Here is an 18761-nt window from a genome sequence, read left to right as displayed (position 1 = left end):
TTTATGTTCTGAGATATTATGTTTTAAGTATTCAGCTTTAATTTTTATGACAGCATAAGACAGATAGGAACATCAAGTCTATTCAAGCAGGAGCAGATGCCTCTAAGAGGTATATTAGTCTAATATGGTTTGTAAAGCGCACCAGTAAAGACGAGGCTGCTATTATCTCAATAATTCCTATTCTTATAGCGGCTTGAAAGATTATTAATGGAAAAGAGCTTTTCCCTCTGCATAGTCCAAAAGAAGCAGTAAATAGAAATAACCAAAAAGCTTTCAGTCCCACAAGTGCCAACATATCTGGTAGAGCTGAGAAATAAAACACTCTAAAAATTAGGAAATAGAGATAGCTCTAAAAATATTTCTTCAACAATATTCGTCACCCTTAGAAATATTCCTATTTAAAAATTGCATTCTTTTCCTAAGACAGAAACATGCACTTATTTTTACCATTCAGTTTTATATCCTATAAAGCAAGAAGTAGATTTTCAGCCAGTTAACAATATTTACAGAGGCACATACACATTTGGGGATAAACTCTACTGCATCAATCATTCTGTCAGAGCAATGGTTCTCTGTGATGTGGTATGCCCCGATTAGAATAAAATCACAGTATGTGCCAAGAAGTTCCGGGTAACAACTGCAGCTAAGAAACCATTTTTATTGTGGTGCAGGTCAGACTACAAATTTAAAATATTGCTTTTATTTTGAAAGACTCTGTAGTTTTACTGCTGTCTTAAATTTCAAATAATTTATTCATAAATATGTCTTATTATTTTGAACGTGCTCCAACATGGCTCACAATGAAGGAAAGTTTTTGGCCAAAATTGAAACACAGGTAAACATGTGGTAGGCCACTAATTCAAGGACCTCTCAGTAGCATCTTTTACGAATTTGATCGAGAGTGCCTCTCCAATCTGCTTCTCTGAACACACTGGATCCATCTCCTCATTCAATTTCATGTATTTGGAATATTCCATGGGAAGATGTCAAAAAATGCTGCAAAGCCGAAAGCATCTTGATACAGACACACATTAGACAGAAAGTCAGGAAGAAAATCCAAAAACCCCTCATGGTTGTTGTTCTAACTATTGGAAACCTTCTTATACTATACGTGCTGAGAAGAAATTCATGGAATTGGACAGTAAATCAGTATTTTCTTCATTCCAAGAGCCACCAGCAATCATAAATACCCATAATCTTGGATCAACTATCAATAAGTGGCTTAAAATTCCCATGCTTACACTTAACTACTTTGCCATTTAACTTCCTTACTGAGAGTACACAACACCACTAGTGTCAAAGAGTTTAAATTACAAGTGTCTCAAGAACTAAAAATGGTATTCCAAGACTTTTAAATCAATTTTCTTCTGAATGAAATTCAGAAACATAACAATCTCCTTTCTCTCTCTCTCTCTCTCCACCCGCCCTCCCTCCTGAGATGCTACTGAAAAATGAGATGTTTTATACCCTGGTTAATATATTTTATTAAGTTCTAATATCAAAGAGGTGTGAAAAGAGGGAAGCCATTATTGATCAATTCTAAATAATCTCACTGTAATCACTTAAGCTAAGAAAATATGACCTGACTTTAAGATGGAGCAACCCAGCGCCCTCCGATCTGGCCATAAATTGGCGACTGAAACATACAAAGAGAGGAAGAAAGAAAGTCGTTATCGTTAGGAAAGATACAGTGTACAAAGAGAAGCACCAAGCTGCTAGGAATATACCTTGGGGAATATTTATTTCATTTGATGTATTTCTAGAGACTATTGAATAATGCTTCTGGTCACATTTATGACGATAATTTTTTTTAACTACTCTGGGTGCCACCAATTTGACTTACAACATAACAGAAAACATAAAGCAAGAGGTATTTGGGATGAAATTGAGTAGGACTTCAAAATCTCACACGTAGTTTTCTGAGCATGTATAAGTGGAGCGCCGAGGAAACCTGCCTTTGGTCAGGAAAGAAAGCAAAATTCTCTAGCTTTGTGTTGCCATTAAAGTCCCAAGTGTAAGATTAAAATAAACTATTAGCTCAGCCTATTAAAGAGCTACTTTGATTTTTTTGTTGTTGTTTTTTGGAGGAAGACTAGCCATGAGCTAACATCCGCTGCCAATCCTCCTCTTTTTTGCTGAGGAAGACTGGCCCTGAGCTAACATCCATGCCCATCTTCCTCTACTTTATATATGGGACGCCTGCCACAGCATGGCTTGACAAGCGGTGCCATGTCCACACCCAGGATCCAAACTGGTGAACCCGGGGCTGCCAGAATGTGAGAACTTAACTACTGCACCACCAGGCTGGCCCCAAAGAGCTACATTTAGACTGTGCTACCTGTTAATGATTAGAGACCATAATTCTCAGAGTTAGAAGAAGTAACTCAGAATCCTGTTCCTCAGCTTTTATCTTTCAGCCCCTTTAAGTGACATCAAGGGCGTTAAACAAGACAAAGCTAAATATGAGGGTACTTGTCACCCAATGGGCTCATTGTGACATGCCTCAAAAGTAAGTAGTCAAATGAAATGAACATGCAAATTTAGGCCCATGATTCAGGTTATCTAATTTTTACCATTCAGAACCCATGGCCCAACACCGAGCTCCTTACCATGCCGACGGGAGAGGCATTACTGAGCTTTCCTTTCTGCTGCCTTCTTTCTACCATCTCAACGAAGCTTTTACTAGAATCCTGAAACTATGTAATCTTTCTGTACATATTCCTTCCCCTTTGATATTTGGCTGACAGATCTAACTTAGATTTCAGCTGACAGTAGAGCTTGCTAATGGATCTTATTTACCAGTGTAATGAATGACTGAATTATAAACTCTATTATCTGACATAATCAAGGAATAGGTGTCCTGGTTATCAAATATTTTGCTAGCACATTAGTGCTACATATGCCGTCAATGATCACCCATATTCGAAGAATAGAAATAAAATTTATTTGATGATAATGATATGTTATACTCCGAAATAACATAACAATAATATTAATAATAATATTATTGACTTAGTTTATTTTCTGTCTCCTCCAAGTAGAACAGAAGTCGTGGCCCAGAGAGCAGGAGCTCTGTCAGTCTTGCTCACTGCTATAACCATACCTGATACGCGGGAGGTAATAAACGAACAGCAGAGTAAACATAAGTCAATCATTTTTATTCAGAAGGTAATTTAGAATGTTACGATTTCTCAGGATGATCATGTACTGTATACGTACAAATGCGCCCATTAATAAACTTCTGATTAACAGAGATTGCTAGATGACGGCATTTCTTGCATTTTCCTTTTAGTCAGTTAATACATTGATTGAGCAGCTAATTTGCACTCTGTAGTTAGTTGCCTGAGCAGGCAAATAAATGAAGTATCTGACTAACCTCTTACTCCCTGTGAGGGTCCAGTCCCCCACCTGTAAAAATAAGAGCTCAGACTAAAAACTCTATCCATCCTTCTCAGCTCATGTATGTCACTGGCAAGGGAGGTCAGAAATCATGCTCTGAGGTTACAGACGAGCAGTTGGACCTGCTGAGCAGCAAAATTATGTGGCAAGATTTGGGATACCAAGGACCACGCTCAATCAAGATCAATACCTCCATTTAAAAATTTTCCTCTAGGGGAAATATCTATGGAAAACAGCCATAAATGTATTCCAATACAATCTAACCAAGGGATCAAAGTGATGAAACTAACACATCGCTAAGAGTGAGGCATCCAGACGTTAGGAGCCTCCAGATGCACTCAGTAGTATCACTTTTCATGTTTTCTTACCAAAAATGCTGGACTTGATCTAACCAACCTTTTAGCTCTAACTTCCATGTACAGGAACCTCTGGGGTGAAGTGCACAAAAGATACTATGAGAAAACAGTCAGACAAACCTTGAATTTGGGAGAAACTGACCTGACCTTTTTAACAAGTCAGCGCCATGGAGAGGGGTGGGGTGGGGAGACTGACTTAGATATAACCATCAGATGTGACACATGGTTCTTTATTCGAGACTGGTTTGAAACAAAACAGATATAAAAGATATTTATGGAATAAATATTTATTTATTTATAGATATTTGAACTGTGGGGAAATTGGAACTGTGGACAGGGTATTAGATATTAGGATATTTCATTTTACAGGTGAAATAATGGTATTATGAGTATATGGCAAGATATTCTAATTTTCTGGAGACATATGCTGAATATTTAAGATTAAAGATCATGATGTCTGTCATTTACACTAAAGTGGTTCAGCAAAAAACAAAGATGAGGCCCATGTGGCTAGATGTTAACAGTCGCTGAACAGAGTGGGGGGTGTCTGGGTGTGCACTGTCTTATCCTTTTGGATTTTCTGCATGTTTGAACATTTTTTTACTAATAAATTTTTTAAAAATGTTCACAGGTAGCAAGTTCTCAGGAACTTCCTTCACAGCCCTGAGGGCTCCTAATTAAAATAAATTTTTAAATATTTCCACAAACCATCCACAATCAGCAACTTGAATAAGTCATCACAGACAAACGCAGTTATAATGACACACATCCCAGGTAGGAATCATTTTCGTTCTTAAACCAGTTTCTCGAATTTTCTTTTTGGAAAAGTCTTTTCAGTTTACCTTTTAAGACAAAAGATCCAACAAATGGCTTATTTGCCTCAAGCCTGGTTCCTTTTAATTGACAGAAAAACTCTCCACACACACCTCATGCAAACCTACTTCAGTTTTGCCTTCCTAAAACTAGCTTTTGTCTCTGAACTTTACAGAGCGGTTGGAGCTCTTTAACATTTTCTAAGAGGAGCATTTCAAACAAGTCGCCCCGCCATTCATTCACTACTGCCAGGAATAAAAGTAACAGGTCTCACCACCAAGGCCTTCCAAAGCTTTGCGGGACTTTTAAGGCAAAGCACCACTCATCCACCCGCAGGTTTGCTCCCTTCGTGCAGCTGTCATTTGTTTGGCTCTGGGGGAAACGATTTGATTACACAAAATTCTTTTCAGATCAAGTTTAAAATCTTAGCCACACTGGGACAAGTGGCGAAGCCTGCCAGCTCGATGGGGTAACACTTGGACATGCTGGACCACGGACAAAAATAAGGAACAACCACAGGTTAAAACAGAAGCTTGAAGAAGAGAAAGGAATAAGCATAAAAGATGCAAGCCTTGGCTGGGGCTGTCGAAGTGCCCCATTGGCCATTACTGCAATATAAGCTCATTTATGCCCCATACTTCTTGTGCACGAGTGCAATATCCCCAGGGGCACTGGTAAGCAGCAGCAGTGCCCAAGCGCCCAGGGCCAGCTGCATGCACCCACTGCTGTGCCACCTATGCCTTCTGAAGCTGGCAAGTCACCAGACATCTTTATGGCCCTCATTTCCCCTACCTTATTATAGGGCACATCATTTTTAAAAGCATTTAAATGAAGCAGATGTTAACCCCATTCATTCCACTTTACCAGGGAACATGTCAATGATGATTTTTAAAATGCAAAAGAAAATGTCAAAGTATTTTGTTCCCTGGTTAAGAATACATCTGTGGAACAGGAGGGAGGAAATACATAAAACACTCTATGGTCATTCAAGAAATAATTATAAGGTATGTCAAACTACAGAAAATTGAGCAAGCACTAAATTAAAAAAAAAAAAAGGATGTCTTGTGTCAAAATGGCTTTTTCAGTCACTCATTTCAAAAACAAGTTTTGAAAATTAAATTCCATCCACGGGCTCAGAACAGAACACATTAAGGCTTGACTGTAATGCCATTACCCATGTGGCAGCTCCCTTTCTTTTCTGCAACTACATTAATTGACAAAGAAGCCTTGGGGCTCACCTCCCATAGTGCCTTGAAGTCCTTCTGCTCGATGCGGAGCAGTTCGCTGCTCTCCCTGGTAACGATGGTCGCATGGCGGGGTGTGTTGTCCAGAATGGACTCTCCAAAGGCTGTCCCAATTCCCAGAGTACAGATGGTCACTGCATCCTGAGAATCCCAAACTGGTCATTAGAAAATGAGACACTTAACCTGTAGGCGAGTTGTCTTTTCTTTGACTCGAAGTATAATCTGTACACAATAGAACACTCAATTCAATTGCACAGTTCAACAAATTTTGACAAATATATACACTGTGCAATCACCACCCAAATTAAGACAGAGCATTTCTATCACTCCCGAAAGTTCCCTCAGGCTCCTTTTCAGTCGAACCCTCTTTTCAGAGGTAATGGATGTGATTTCTATCACTATAAAGGAATTTTGCTCGTTTTAGAAGTTCATGTGAAAGGAGTCAGACAATATACCCTCTTTGGTGTCTGGCATCTTTTGCTCAATGTAATCTCTGTAAGATTCATCAGTGTTGTTGCAAGGATCAGTAGTTTTCTCCTTTCACTGATGAGTAATTCTCCACGGCATGCCACAATTTGCTATCCATTCTCCAATTGGTGGACATTTGGGTTGTTTCTAGTTTGGAGATATTATGAATAGAGCTGTGAGCAATAATCTTGTGCAAGTCTTTTTGTGGACAGGGTTATCTTTTATACGACTACTCTCTGCTTTAGGAAAAAAGGGGGGAAATCATTTGAAAACAAACTGAGTTGGCTATTTTTTTTTTCCTGAGGAAGATATACCCTGAGCTAGCATCCAATCTTCCTCTATTTTTTATTATGCGGGCCACCAGCACAGCATGACCATTAACAGAGCAGTGTAGGTCCACACCTGAGAACCAAACCCGGGCCACTGAAGCGGAGCACACCAAACTTAACCACTAGGCCACCGGGGCTGGCCCCAAACTGAGTGTTTCTAGTAAGAGGACACAGTTACAATATTTAAACAGGAAACTGGAATAGAGATGCTGTTGTGTAAGTCTGTCTTGAAGATATGAGGAAACTGAGGGTCAGAGTGGTTGATTCACATGGTTCTAGTTCACACAGATAATAAGTAATGCAGTCAGATTCTAACCACGGCCGTCTGACTATAGATTCCAAGCTCTTTGTATGATGCTGCCTCCTGCAGCCACAACAGAGTAAAAACAGCTTCAGATGAAGGGCATTGTGGCTAGTTTAATAAAATGTGAATCAACGATTTAAAAATTTTTTTAAGGTGTTCTAAATAAGTAATTTCCTCTCTGTATGCAACATTGGTGATAATATTTGTATTTAATCCTAACTAGTTTCAGATAATGCAAATAGCCACTCAAAACCACCTGGACATTAATTTCAGGGCATTATCAAGTAAGGGAGATGCACAAGCGCAATGCTCCGAGTTAGCACAGTTTTCCTTTCACGCATGTAACACACGATAATCGACAAATGTTATTAAGATCAAGTTAGTGATTCTGTAATCACATTTCTAAGACAAATGCCCATAAGAAACCAGTTTCTTGAACCAAAGCAAATTGCTTCCGCATGCATATAAAATTAGGTTCAGGAAAATAAAATCAATAATATCTCAAAAAAGAATGAAAGATCAGGGGGAGATAGAACAGCCTGCTAATAAATTTTCCAGAAAGGCAGTTGCAAACAAATTCAGTCAGAAAAATATCCCCAGAACTGGAACATCAATACTCAGTGAGTTAAGTACATCTGAGTAATTTTCAAATTCTAGTAAAAACACAAGACAGATTACGATAAATCACAAACTTTCACAAATTCTCTAGAATATCAGGTTCCTTTGAGAATCCTACTAGCCTACTTTATTTTTTTTTTACCATCTGAATTCTTAAGATAGGATTCTTTTACCTAACTTGTACTTTCCAGTATAAAATTCTATTTTAAAACTTGAACCGGATGGGCCATATATTACTTCTGCCACTATCCACGTAGCTTAAATATGCAAGGTTATCCGCAACGTATAACGCAACAGAACTATAAAGATCTGTTATTCATGAACTAGTTGTAGATTTTTATGGATTAAATAGTCTTCTCCTGTCTCACTTCCTATCCCATATAGTTTGTCACAAATAGGTATACAAAGAAAGACACAGACTGTGAAAGGCACATGAGCTCCTTGCTGGTAAACAGCTCTTTAATAAGGAGAAAAGATTGAAATGATTCTTGGATTGCCCCTGCAGAGTTCAACATTACCCATGCATTATCTCATAGAACAAAAGTGAGTCACGTTGGTATTGCCAACTGCACTCGTCAGTGCAGCTCACTGTATCAGGACCTCTGGAAGGAGAGGCATCTGGCTTCGGTCACCTGGTCAGCACCCAGGCTCATTTCCAGGAACCCACACTCTCCTACCAGAACCAGTGTAGGATCAGCCCTACCTACATTTCCTCCTTCACACTTGACGCATTCAAATTTAAGGGCATGGGGTCACAAATACAAGATATGATCTTAAAATCAGGACCATAAAACCTCACCTGAAAGGAGTATTATTTGCAAGTTCAAACTTTACTTTTGGCTGACTCAGGGTATTTTTAGGACAAGTTGACTTAGAAATCTGACTGGATGTGGGAGGTACGGATTGGGCACTGGGATAACTGGGCACAGGGAAATGGAAGGTCCTAAGAAGATCTAAACACTAATCACTGTCTTTACATCCATCGGTGCTGGGTCTTATTTGAATTCTAGGCAGGGTCTTACAATATGCTTATAAAATAATTATCAAATAAAGAAATTTACATTCAAATGTTCTTTCATTTAGCAGAACTAGTATATGTTGCTCAGTATGTATGTTGAAAGACGGGATAAATATTAGCAGGATGAATGCGAGTCAATGTGGTGGGAGCATCTTATTTTGGTCCACGCTAACATCTAACCAGATGCCTACAGGTCAGAAGTCCAAGCCTGAACACCTGTAGATGTACTTCGTGTATGTCTTTGCCTGTGGCTGAAAAGTGTCTGTTTCTGAATGTAACATTACTCTATCTTTTAGGTTTACACATACTCTAGAGATCTGCTCATGTCTCAATACTTATTTAATAGGGATTATTCAGACTATTTTATTTTCTGCTCATTTGTAGCTTAATGTTCAGAAAGGCTACCTGAACGAAAATATTTACAGGGACATAGAGACTGAAGAAAGCAATCAGGACCTACTCAAGAAATAGGAAACATTAACAACAGTGAAGGAATGTCCTGTTCTGCGACAAGATGGCAATTTATCTTGAGGACTTTCAAATATGAAATGAAGGTTTAAAAACTTGAATGTCTTCAATATATGAAGGTGGGTTTATGCAGATGCTGCTGGAGTCCTGCCAGATTTCCCCCATCCCCATCCTGAGGTCATTTATAGCTTTCTGGACAGTTCCCATTCATACCTATGGCTTCCGCGCACAGGCACCTGCATGGCTTCACCTGAGGGCAGAGCACTGGGCAGTTAATGCCTGTAAGATGCAACCTCCACCAGAGAGGCGTGAGAGTAGGAGGTTCAACACCCCAGCCTCCTAACCCTACACAGTTTCCTAGAGGGTCCCTTGAAGGAGGGAGCCCAGTTGCCCACGGTGGAAATCCTCTTATCAACACACTTTTATTGACTTTCCTTCATTCCTGGTCTCACTTCCCCACTCCCTTACAATGCTTCCTAAGGTCATCTCCAAAAGAACCACTTGTAGCCAAATCTTTGTCTTCAGTCAGCTTCTGGGGAAACCCAAAACAACAGAGTGGGTTAGTCAAACACGGCTATGAGTCATCAGTTACCGTGAGACCTCTGAGGACGTACCGGGCTGAACCAGCATTCCCAAAGGGACTTCAGTAATGGGGACAGAGAGCAGCTTATCACTTCATGCCTTGCATCAGACCTACCTTTCTTGGAGAAAATGAGTTTCTGTCTTTCTGCATCTCTGCCTTGAGAACCTTCCTGGTACCCTAATTCTTCTCAAAATGGCCTACTGTCTTGTTCTGACAGCCCTTGCTGGGCCCCCATTCTTCTCTGGCTCCCTTCTGATGTCTGCCTTCTTTGTCACCTTGCTTGGCTGCCTATCTCCATCACTGGCCTGCTTCCTGACTCTGCCCATCACCAAGCCATGCCCCCTCACGTTATCACTTGTTAGACCCACCTCAGTCCTTCACCATACTAACCCAGGGGCTGTGTTGCTCCAATGTTCAGCTTCCTCTCTCTGTCCTGCCCAGCACCGCCTGAACATGCCCTCTAGACGGTTGCCACCTCCACCCTGGGCAGCCTCCAGTTTCCAGGTTCTCCTCCTCTGCCCAGCTAGGCATCAACTGAAGTCATGATCAATATTTTGGCACAATATGTGTTTCAGTGGGATAGGTGGAGTCTGCTTATCTCAATTCCTAAAAGTTGGTATTAGGTAAGTGAACAAAGATTTCAACAACGGCACCCCAGTAGAAGCAGGGAGCATCAGTAAAAGGTCCCTCACATAGAGGTGCCCAGAGTCAGCACACTCGATGCTTAGCGGGAACATCCTCCAGAGGCTGCTTAGTGAGAAAAGCATGGGCCTTGTAGACTAGATTCAAAACTCTTCTCTGCCAATTACCAGCCCTGTGGCTTTGGGTAGAATGCTCCCAGGTGTCTCAGAATCCTCATTTGTGAAAGAGGCACAATCTTCCTCATAAAATTATTAGCAGGATTCAATACAAATAAAATAATATATACACAGAGTCCTATATGGTTCCTGGCACATAGTAGGCGCTCCATAAATAATGGAAAAGATTATTTCCGACTCAGCCATATTTACATACATGTATAGGTTATCTACATTTCTAAAAAGCAAATTATGATTTTCCACTATTTAAATAATAATCTCTATATTGGTCTTGTGTTAATCTTCAATTAACAATGGCTTTTCAACACTTAAATTCCAAGTTTTTCTCTGTCCCCAAGTCTGGATGTCAAGTGGTTTGAATAATCTGCAAAACACTTCAGCTCTCTGGGGGAGCTTGTATTCAAAGGGACACTTCTGACAATCCTGCTGTAAATCAAAGAATCCTTTTCTACTGCAACTAATCACCCCTTAATTTACCTGCTTTGTATGTCTGAATTAGGGTATACTGGCTTTTCTTAAAGCAGGCATTCTCGTATGAGGCATTTTATTTGTTTGTTTCATCATAAACACTGCTACGGTCTGAAAATGGGAATGGTGTTAAGAAAGCCAATGGTTATGTCATTGATATCCAAGCTAATAAACATGGGCCTTGCAAATAATGTCTATAAGCATCTGCTGAAATCCAACTTACACAAGTTACAGGCATTCTGATGAAATAGAAATTAACTAAAAATCAATAAAACAGACATAAGAATTCTCTGTTAAGTATATGAAGATTTTTTTTAATTGTCCAGTAACTTCAAGCGGTATCAGATCTTTTTATTATACATATTTAATTTGCTTCCATATTAATGGCTCAAGAAGAGTTAAATGTCTCATGGCATAATTATTGTTTTGGATTCATGTTGGGTTAACTTCAAGGAACAAATTGGTCCTTTAAGTGTGTAGCCCCTGAAATAAAAATTCTTACAAAGCAAATATCTTTACCATTTTTATTTCAGGCTCATAGGCAATATCTGTCACTAAGTTTGGCAGCGCTGCATTTGTTTCATGAAGCTAAATTTAGTCCTGGAATTTATTGAGTGCTCCAAGTCCTTTTAAAAAATAAAAATTTTATGGAACTTCATCTCTGAATTTGTCAAGACATCAGACTGTATGTAGTGTCAAAAGGATTTATGCCAAGCAGGAAGGAAAAATGTTCTAAGCCGAATATGTTTTTTTCTAACAAACAGCAAAGACAGATCTGTTACTTTCAGAGCACTTCTCTGGAATCAGTGTTAGACACGGCTTAACAAGATCAGGCAAACTGGCTGCTGGAATTTTCGATGAGAATGGACAAGCATTAGCATTCTGATAACTGAATCAGGAAGGCCAGCCCCATTACAGCAGAGAGCCAGTCTGTCCTGCACTCTGGCTCAGTCTTGCATCCACCCAAACAAAGAATTACATGGCAACAAAACTAAATACAGTCTGTGGATGCATCACGCAGGATGCTAAATAAACTCCTGATCAGCTCCTAACAAATAGCATGACCCGAGCGTAGACAAGCAGTGAGAGATTACAAACAACTGCCGTGGACGTGGCCCCTTTCACGTTTTATGGGCTCAATAAATGTGTTCAGAAAATGATTCCTGATCATAATGATGTTTTCTGGAAATAATGGGATGAAATGAGAGTAAGTGGAAGAATCAGACAAAGACAGAAAAAGAAAGAGAGCGAGATCCACCTTACCGAGAAACACGTCGGCACTTCACATTTTATAAACAAAAATGCAACACTTAAACACATCTTTGTGGGAGAGACAAAGAGGGTAAATAAAAGCACATTATTTTACTTTTGGGGACAAGCTAGCAAAAGCTCATTTTCCAAAACTGGCCAAAAAATTTCACAGAGACAGATAAGAGGATGGATACAGTGACGACTAAGGTCAAGTGCAGCCCGACTCTCCTATCCCATGAAATGGCTGAACGATATTGTTAAACTTCTTGCTATTTGCAATGCCAAGTGCCTTTCTTCCTTTTTCTGTTCTAGCACTGCCCTCTTGCGATAAAACGACATCATTGCAGGCATTGCAACCGACAGTATTCCACTCTAGGCAACCTACTTTTCTTTCTGAAAATAGCAATAAAAAGCACAAATCCCTGCCCTACACCAGGCTTTGTACTCAGTGCTTTGTATACATTAACGTAGTTAGGGTAGCAACTAGTGTCCTCAACCTACAGGAAATGTAACTTGCCTAAGGTCACACGGCAATTAAGTGGCAGAAAGGGTTTCAAAAGAGGTCTGATATTTAACCAGTGTGCTCTTCATTAGGTAAACGCTAACACTTTAAATAGCATCTCTTATAGAGATGTAGAAGTTTTAATGAATTAACAAACCACCCCAAGAGTGGGACCCATTATCCCTCTCCTCAAGCAGAGGCTTTTGTCTCTCCTCTCCCTTCACACTTGTAGCCTGGATGGGGGGACTCAGCCGAAGGGAAGATGGGGAAGCAGAAGAGAGTGTTGGCTCTGGGGCTCTGCTTGGAAAGGGCCTAACCGTGTGCAAGGGAGAGAAGCGGGGTCCAAGCAAAGCTCAGCAGGATTCTGTACAACTGTATGTGTCCTGAGCCAGGAGCAGACCCACAGGGTGAGGCAGAGTCGGCCTGCACGGTTGTGCCTCCCCAGCAAGCAGACACGTTTCTAAACTGACCGGGTGGGATGATCCCAAGCAAAACGGGGAGGCAAGGCATCTCACTCTCTGCAGCCCAATGGGTTTTTTTCCTCCATTCACCCCTCCCAGGAAAGGGCCTGAGGTTTATATTGCCACTGACTGTAGCATCTGTATTTTAATATTTCTCCCAAATGTGGAATTGACGGCTTTTTTTGTTAGAATCTCAGGCAACAGTGATTCAAGGGGACAAAGAAGGATCCACACTCCGCCAGCACCACCCATGGATACTGGAGGTGCCTGGGAGCAAGTGCCCCTTATACCGTAGACACCTCCCAGACACCCCAGATAAACGGCCATGCATGCTGGCTACCACTAAGGATGTGGGGGCAGAACACTGGATTGAGTAACAAAATCACAGTCACTTCCAGCTCTATGAGTCACCACTATGTCATCCTGAGCAGACCACTCATTCACCCGTGACTTGGGTAGGTACAATACAGTTGGGTCTGCAAAATAGTACAAGGGAATGATGAGAAGGGAGAAAAAGTACTACTACACTGAAACAGGCAGGAAGGTAATATGAATTATGAGCAAAATAAAATATGTATGCCCTATAGATTCTTGACAGTTATATATAGTCATATTTCCTTATGACCAAGTAAAAAAAATAGGGTTGATTTTTTTCAGAAAAAAATTCTATCAAATCAATAATACATAGTAAGAGTATAGTATAAAAATACTATGCCAGAATCTGTGAAGAATTTCCTTTCTTGTGTTCCTTATTTCAATGAGTGGCATCACCATCCACCTCTTCATCCAAGCCAGACTCCTCCCTCTCTCAACCCTCCATACATCCCATCAACCCTGTTCTAACCATTTCACCTCCACTTTGTACATACCGCACCTCAGCTTCCCTTCCTTATCACCCCTACTTATCTCTCCCACCCTCTAACCCAGAAGCCCTTTGAAGGGATGGGCCACACTCATTTAACTGTGGATCTCCAGATCTAAAGGGTGGTGGAAGGACGGCCCGCTGCAGCCCGGGGGCAGCCCAGCAGAGTGTGAGAAGTGGGCTGTTCCCCAACAGCACACCTCAGGTGCTGCAAGGTGGGCAGGGAGGTGAGGAGGTGTGGAGCTCTGAGCTGGCATCGGAAATGCACGAGGGTGGTTATGGGGCTGCAAGGGAAAAGCTGCTTCTCCTTGCATTCATTATTCCTAAACCACTCAGCCCTCACTCTATTCCTTCCCCCTCACGGCCTCTGGACAGCATCTGTACAACCACAGTGGTCAAGAACTTGAGCCCTAGAATCACAAAGAACTCTGATACTTAGTCATTGTGTGAGCTTGGGCAAGTTATTTAGCATCTCACCTGTAAAATGAGACTGCTAATGGGACTAAATGGTGGAGGGTAGTGTAGTGAAATTATGCCTGTAATATGCTTTGCACATAGCTGCCTGTAGTGGGCGCTCCATGACCATTAGCTATGCCTGCTCTCATCTCCCCATTCAGGCTCAGCTAACAGTGACTGAGGGGCTGAAACTCAGAGGTAAGTTTCAGAATTTACGACCACCATCTCCTCTGATGTCTGACTCTCAGATGAGAAAGCAAGCATGCAGGGCAGGGAGAGACTTGAAGAATGAAAATGAAGGAGAGGCTAGCAAGAAACTGCCCCACCCATTTAAAGACTTGACTCTGTGCTGTCACCTCTTTTCTTTTTCTTTAATTCTCTCTTAGTGTCTTTTAACTTTTCTTCTTTTTCTCTTACTACCCCCTGCCTACTTTCTTTCCTGTGTGAGCAGCAGGAAGAACATGAAATTTGGAGTATGTCAGACCTGAACTCAAATCTTAATTTGGCCACGTACATTTGTGTGGCCCTTGGAAGGTTATACCTAATGTCACTGAGCCTTATTTTCAAGCCTAATTGTAAAATAAGACATGAATGCCTAAAGATGAAGTCGGTTAATGTACACAGAACCCCTAGCACAGTGTGACACAATGAAGGCAGCTGGTGATGTTGCTGCTGGTCTCTCGGAGTAGGAATTCCGGGTCTTTCCTAGCCTCTCCTCCCATAGCCCATTACAGAACCACATTTTGCTCCCCACTGGGGTATATGACGGTTAATTTTATGTGTCAGCTTCGCTAGACTATAATAACCAGTTGTTTAGCCAAACATTAGTCTATATTTTGATGTAAAAGTATGTTTTAGATATGATTAACTTTTTTTTAATTTTATTGCAGTAACAGTGGATTATAACATTATATAGCTTTCAGATGTACATCGTAATATATTTCGAATTCTGTGTAGATTACATCATATTCACCACCCAAAAACTAATAATAGTCCATCACCTCACATGTGAGCCTGTGATTAACATTTAGAATTAATAGACTTTAAGTAAAGCAGATTATCTTCCATAATGTGAGTGGGCCTCAGTTGAAGACCCTACGAGCAAATACGCTTTCCTTGAAGTTTCCCAAAGAAGGAATTCTGCTTCTAGACTGCAACATAGAAATTCTGCCTGAGTGTCAAGCTTTTGGACTCAAGACTGCAGCATCAAGTTTTACCTGAACCTCTAGTCTGGAAGTTTGCCCTGCAGCTTTCAAACTTGCCAGCCTTCCCACAACCACATAAGCCAGTTCCTTAAACTATCTATCTATCTCTTTCTCTCTCTCATTCTCGCTCTCACTTTCTCGCCCTCTCGCCTATTGGTTCTGTTTCTCTGGAAAACCCTGACCTATCTAGGGTGCTACTCTGATTGGCAAACTCATCACCCTGATTTGGCCACATCACAAGCCAGCAGAGACACAGAGCCCATTACAGGGCCAATGCAGGTAAATACAGCTTTTTTTGTTTCTCCCTTTTAAGCACCTTGCCATGGGATGAGGTTAAGCCGTCTTGTTCACTCTCCTTAGCTTCTTCCTCCCATGTGGCTGGAACCATGTTCTGTCTATCAGAGCTGCCTGGAAGGCTGGCCCTCTGTCTATCTCAGGTTACTCTCTGGAGGGATGGAGGATGTAGAGGTCAATGCGCTTCCTCTTCCTTATATCTTAGCAACCATACAAATCAATCCAGAGAACCCTGCTTGGACACTGTAGCGTAAAGTACTCAGAGGAGGCAGTAAGCCAGCTTTGGTGTAAAGCTACTAATTCCCAAGAAATTAAGAGAAGACCAAGCTCAGGTTAAGGAAAGTGCTGTGCATTGAGTTTGAGGTCAAAACCACAGCTAACATCTAGAATTAAATGTTTATTAAAATTAAAAAAGGAAAACTTGCAGCTAACAACAAAGTTTTATCAGCTATTCTTTGCTAGGACCTCATGGGGAGGGGTAATTGGTCCAGGGCAATATTCCAGGAGCCTCCGGCCAAAGGCTATTTTAATACCATCCAGTCTCATGCCAGCTTTTACCATCTGATGTGTCAGCACCTCACTGCTAACGTGACTTATCATCCCACAGGTACAGCTGCTCTGCCTTTTTCATTCTTATCTCTTCCCCACTCCTCCCTGGGTTTTCCTCTCCTTCTCACCTTTCTCCTTAATTCTCATCTTCCTTGCCTTTCGTCTCTTTCCTCACCTTTCTCGTTTCAACTTCTCCCCTCTCTCGATCATTATTCACTCAGGACCACTCAGAGGAGCAAAGAGAATCGTTCTCTTCCAGGTCCTTTCCCCTCCGCAAATCCACGCAGGTGAGACCTGGTCAAGGTAAGCATCGAGAGCAGCTCTGAGCAGAGAGGCCCAGCAGGTACCCACCAGGACAGCAGCCTGCAGGTGGAAGGTGTTCAGAGATAAGGGACACAGGGTCACCTGAAAGAATGAGAAATGGCCGAGACAGGGGGAAGCTGCAGGCTGCATCATGTTTCTTTGGAATCAACAACACAGAGCAGTGGCTAAGAGCATATGTTCAGGTGCTTGACCGCTCGGGTTTTATCTTGGTTCCCTGAATTTCTAGATATGTTACTTGGGGCAAGTTATTTAACCACTTGGGGATTAGTTTCCTAATCTGTAAAATGAGAACAATAATATGACCTACCCCCAGGGTTGTCGTGAGGATTCTAGGAGTAAATTAATACCTTTTGGGTGCTTAGAACATTGCCCAGCACACAGCAAACATGCAAGAAATGCTAGCTCTTCTCAGTCCCACTGGGAAACTGAGGCAGCTTACAAGATTCAAAACCCACCTCTCACCTTGGCCCTCTCTGAAATCCAAGAGAAAACTGGCCCTGTGAGAGAGGGGAAGAGAGACAGTCCCATCCAGGTTGGGAGGCACAGGTTCCAGGCAGGTTCAAATGGAACTTTCGATGCACTGATGCATAGAAAAAGCATCCTATAGCTTACGTAGAACTTGGCCACTGGCCTGAGACTCTAACCATCCATAACAATGGGTACAACACAGGCAATTATATTTCCAACTCCAACTGTCCACCTTAGCAACAATCTTTTGGGGAACTTCTCCATTTTTTCAGATGGGGACTGCCCACAACTCCAATATGCACGAAAGCTCCTGCAAAATTTAAATCTCAACTTCAGTGTGTCACAAGCGTTTCCTACATTTGAAGGGTGCTATGTATGAAAGAGGCTCAGAAGCACGGTATTAAACACAGTACTTGACTGTAGGTTATTTATCCCTTTAACTGATTCTTTGATTCTTCTTGACAATTCTGTCCCATTTTACAATTAGCCAATTCCCTTCCTTCCATTTTTATCTGAATCCTGAATATTTGGATAGAAAACCTGGGCCATCTTCATACTGAGGCTTGGAGGTGGCCTTTAGGGGGCTGTCCTTTTGAGATTCGAGGTTCTTCGCTCCAAATAGGAAGGTTCTGTACATTTAGGCCACATGGACTAATGATGGAGCAAGGGTCACTGCAGATGTGAAAGGAGGCTCTAGGTCCAATTTTAAATAGTCACAAATATTGAGGGGGAAAAAAGAGTATGAGTTTTATCTGCTAGGATGCCAAGCTCCTCAGAGGTGACTAATGGAGACAAAAGAAGCCAGTGTTGCACTTTAGAAAGAAATATACACTACTGGCCCTTCCACATTTGAAAAGGTGAGGAGAGAAATAGAGAGAGACTTCCCGGGGGACTGCATCAACCACATTTCCCCTGCATCACTGGAGCTCCTACAAGGCTGACAAGGGGAGCACTTCTAGGATGAAGAAAAGTCAGGACACCAGACGGAGGAAGGATCTGAGGAGAAACCTAGGAAGACTTGCTTCTCCTGATCCTCTGCTCACATTTCACCTTACACAAGAGCAATTTATCACAACGCAATTGAATTGTTTGCATTTCCCAATAGACGGCAACCTCCTAGAAGGCAGGCAATGTCTTCTTGCACTTCGTGTTCCAACACCGGGCTCCATACTCAAGTCATGGAAGACACTCAATATCTATGTTTCTTAAGTAACTTAGTAAAGGGATTCAACAAACACTTGGTGAACTCCTTGCTATGGGAAAGAGGAAATGGGTTTGAAAATGTAATTTCGATGGCATAAAAGACATAGGCATAATGTGTCTTTAAAAATAACAATAATAAGTCCTACTTAAAAAAAAAAATAAGTTATCTTACCTGGTGACTGCTGGTTTCAGATACTTTAACATCCAAAGACCCTGCCAGGACAGCATACCAGTTTGTTCCAATATCACCCTGGCGAAATACTGAAAAAGAAATAGTAATGTAAATATACCAAATTTAAA

General features: G+C 41.3%; 1 protein-coding gene across 3 annotated transcripts in view; it reads right to left on the bottom strand.

The window, feature by feature from the left end:
* Positions 1 to 18761, bottom strand: part of RAPGEF4 (Rap guanine nucleotide exchange factor 4) — a 296243-nt gene that overhangs the window by 223156 nt on the left and 54326 nt on the right. For 2 of the 3 annotated variants that reach the window (XM_046658760.1, XM_046658761.1), the window contains exons 3-4: positions 18634 to 18722; positions 5807 to 5953 (exon numbers count right to left, since the gene is read on the bottom strand). In XM_046658760.1, coding sequence (XP_046514716.1) covers positions 5807 to 5953; positions 18634 to 18722 — 236 coding nt within the window. The remainder of the gene's footprint in view (positions 1 to 5806; positions 5954 to 18633; positions 18723 to 18761) is intronic. The other variant, XM_046658762.1, reaches the window with a different exon arrangement.

The sequence above is a fragment of the Equus quagga genome, chromosome 4 (assembly GCF_021613505.1).
Source record: "Equus quagga isolate Etosha38 chromosome 4, UCLA_HA_Equagga_1.0, whole genome shotgun sequence".
Taxonomy (NCBI): domain Eukaryota; kingdom Metazoa; phylum Chordata; class Mammalia; order Perissodactyla; family Equidae; genus Equus; species Equus quagga.
Note: the sequence above shows the minus strand (reverse complement) of the source record. Positions and strands in the feature narration are given on the sequence as shown.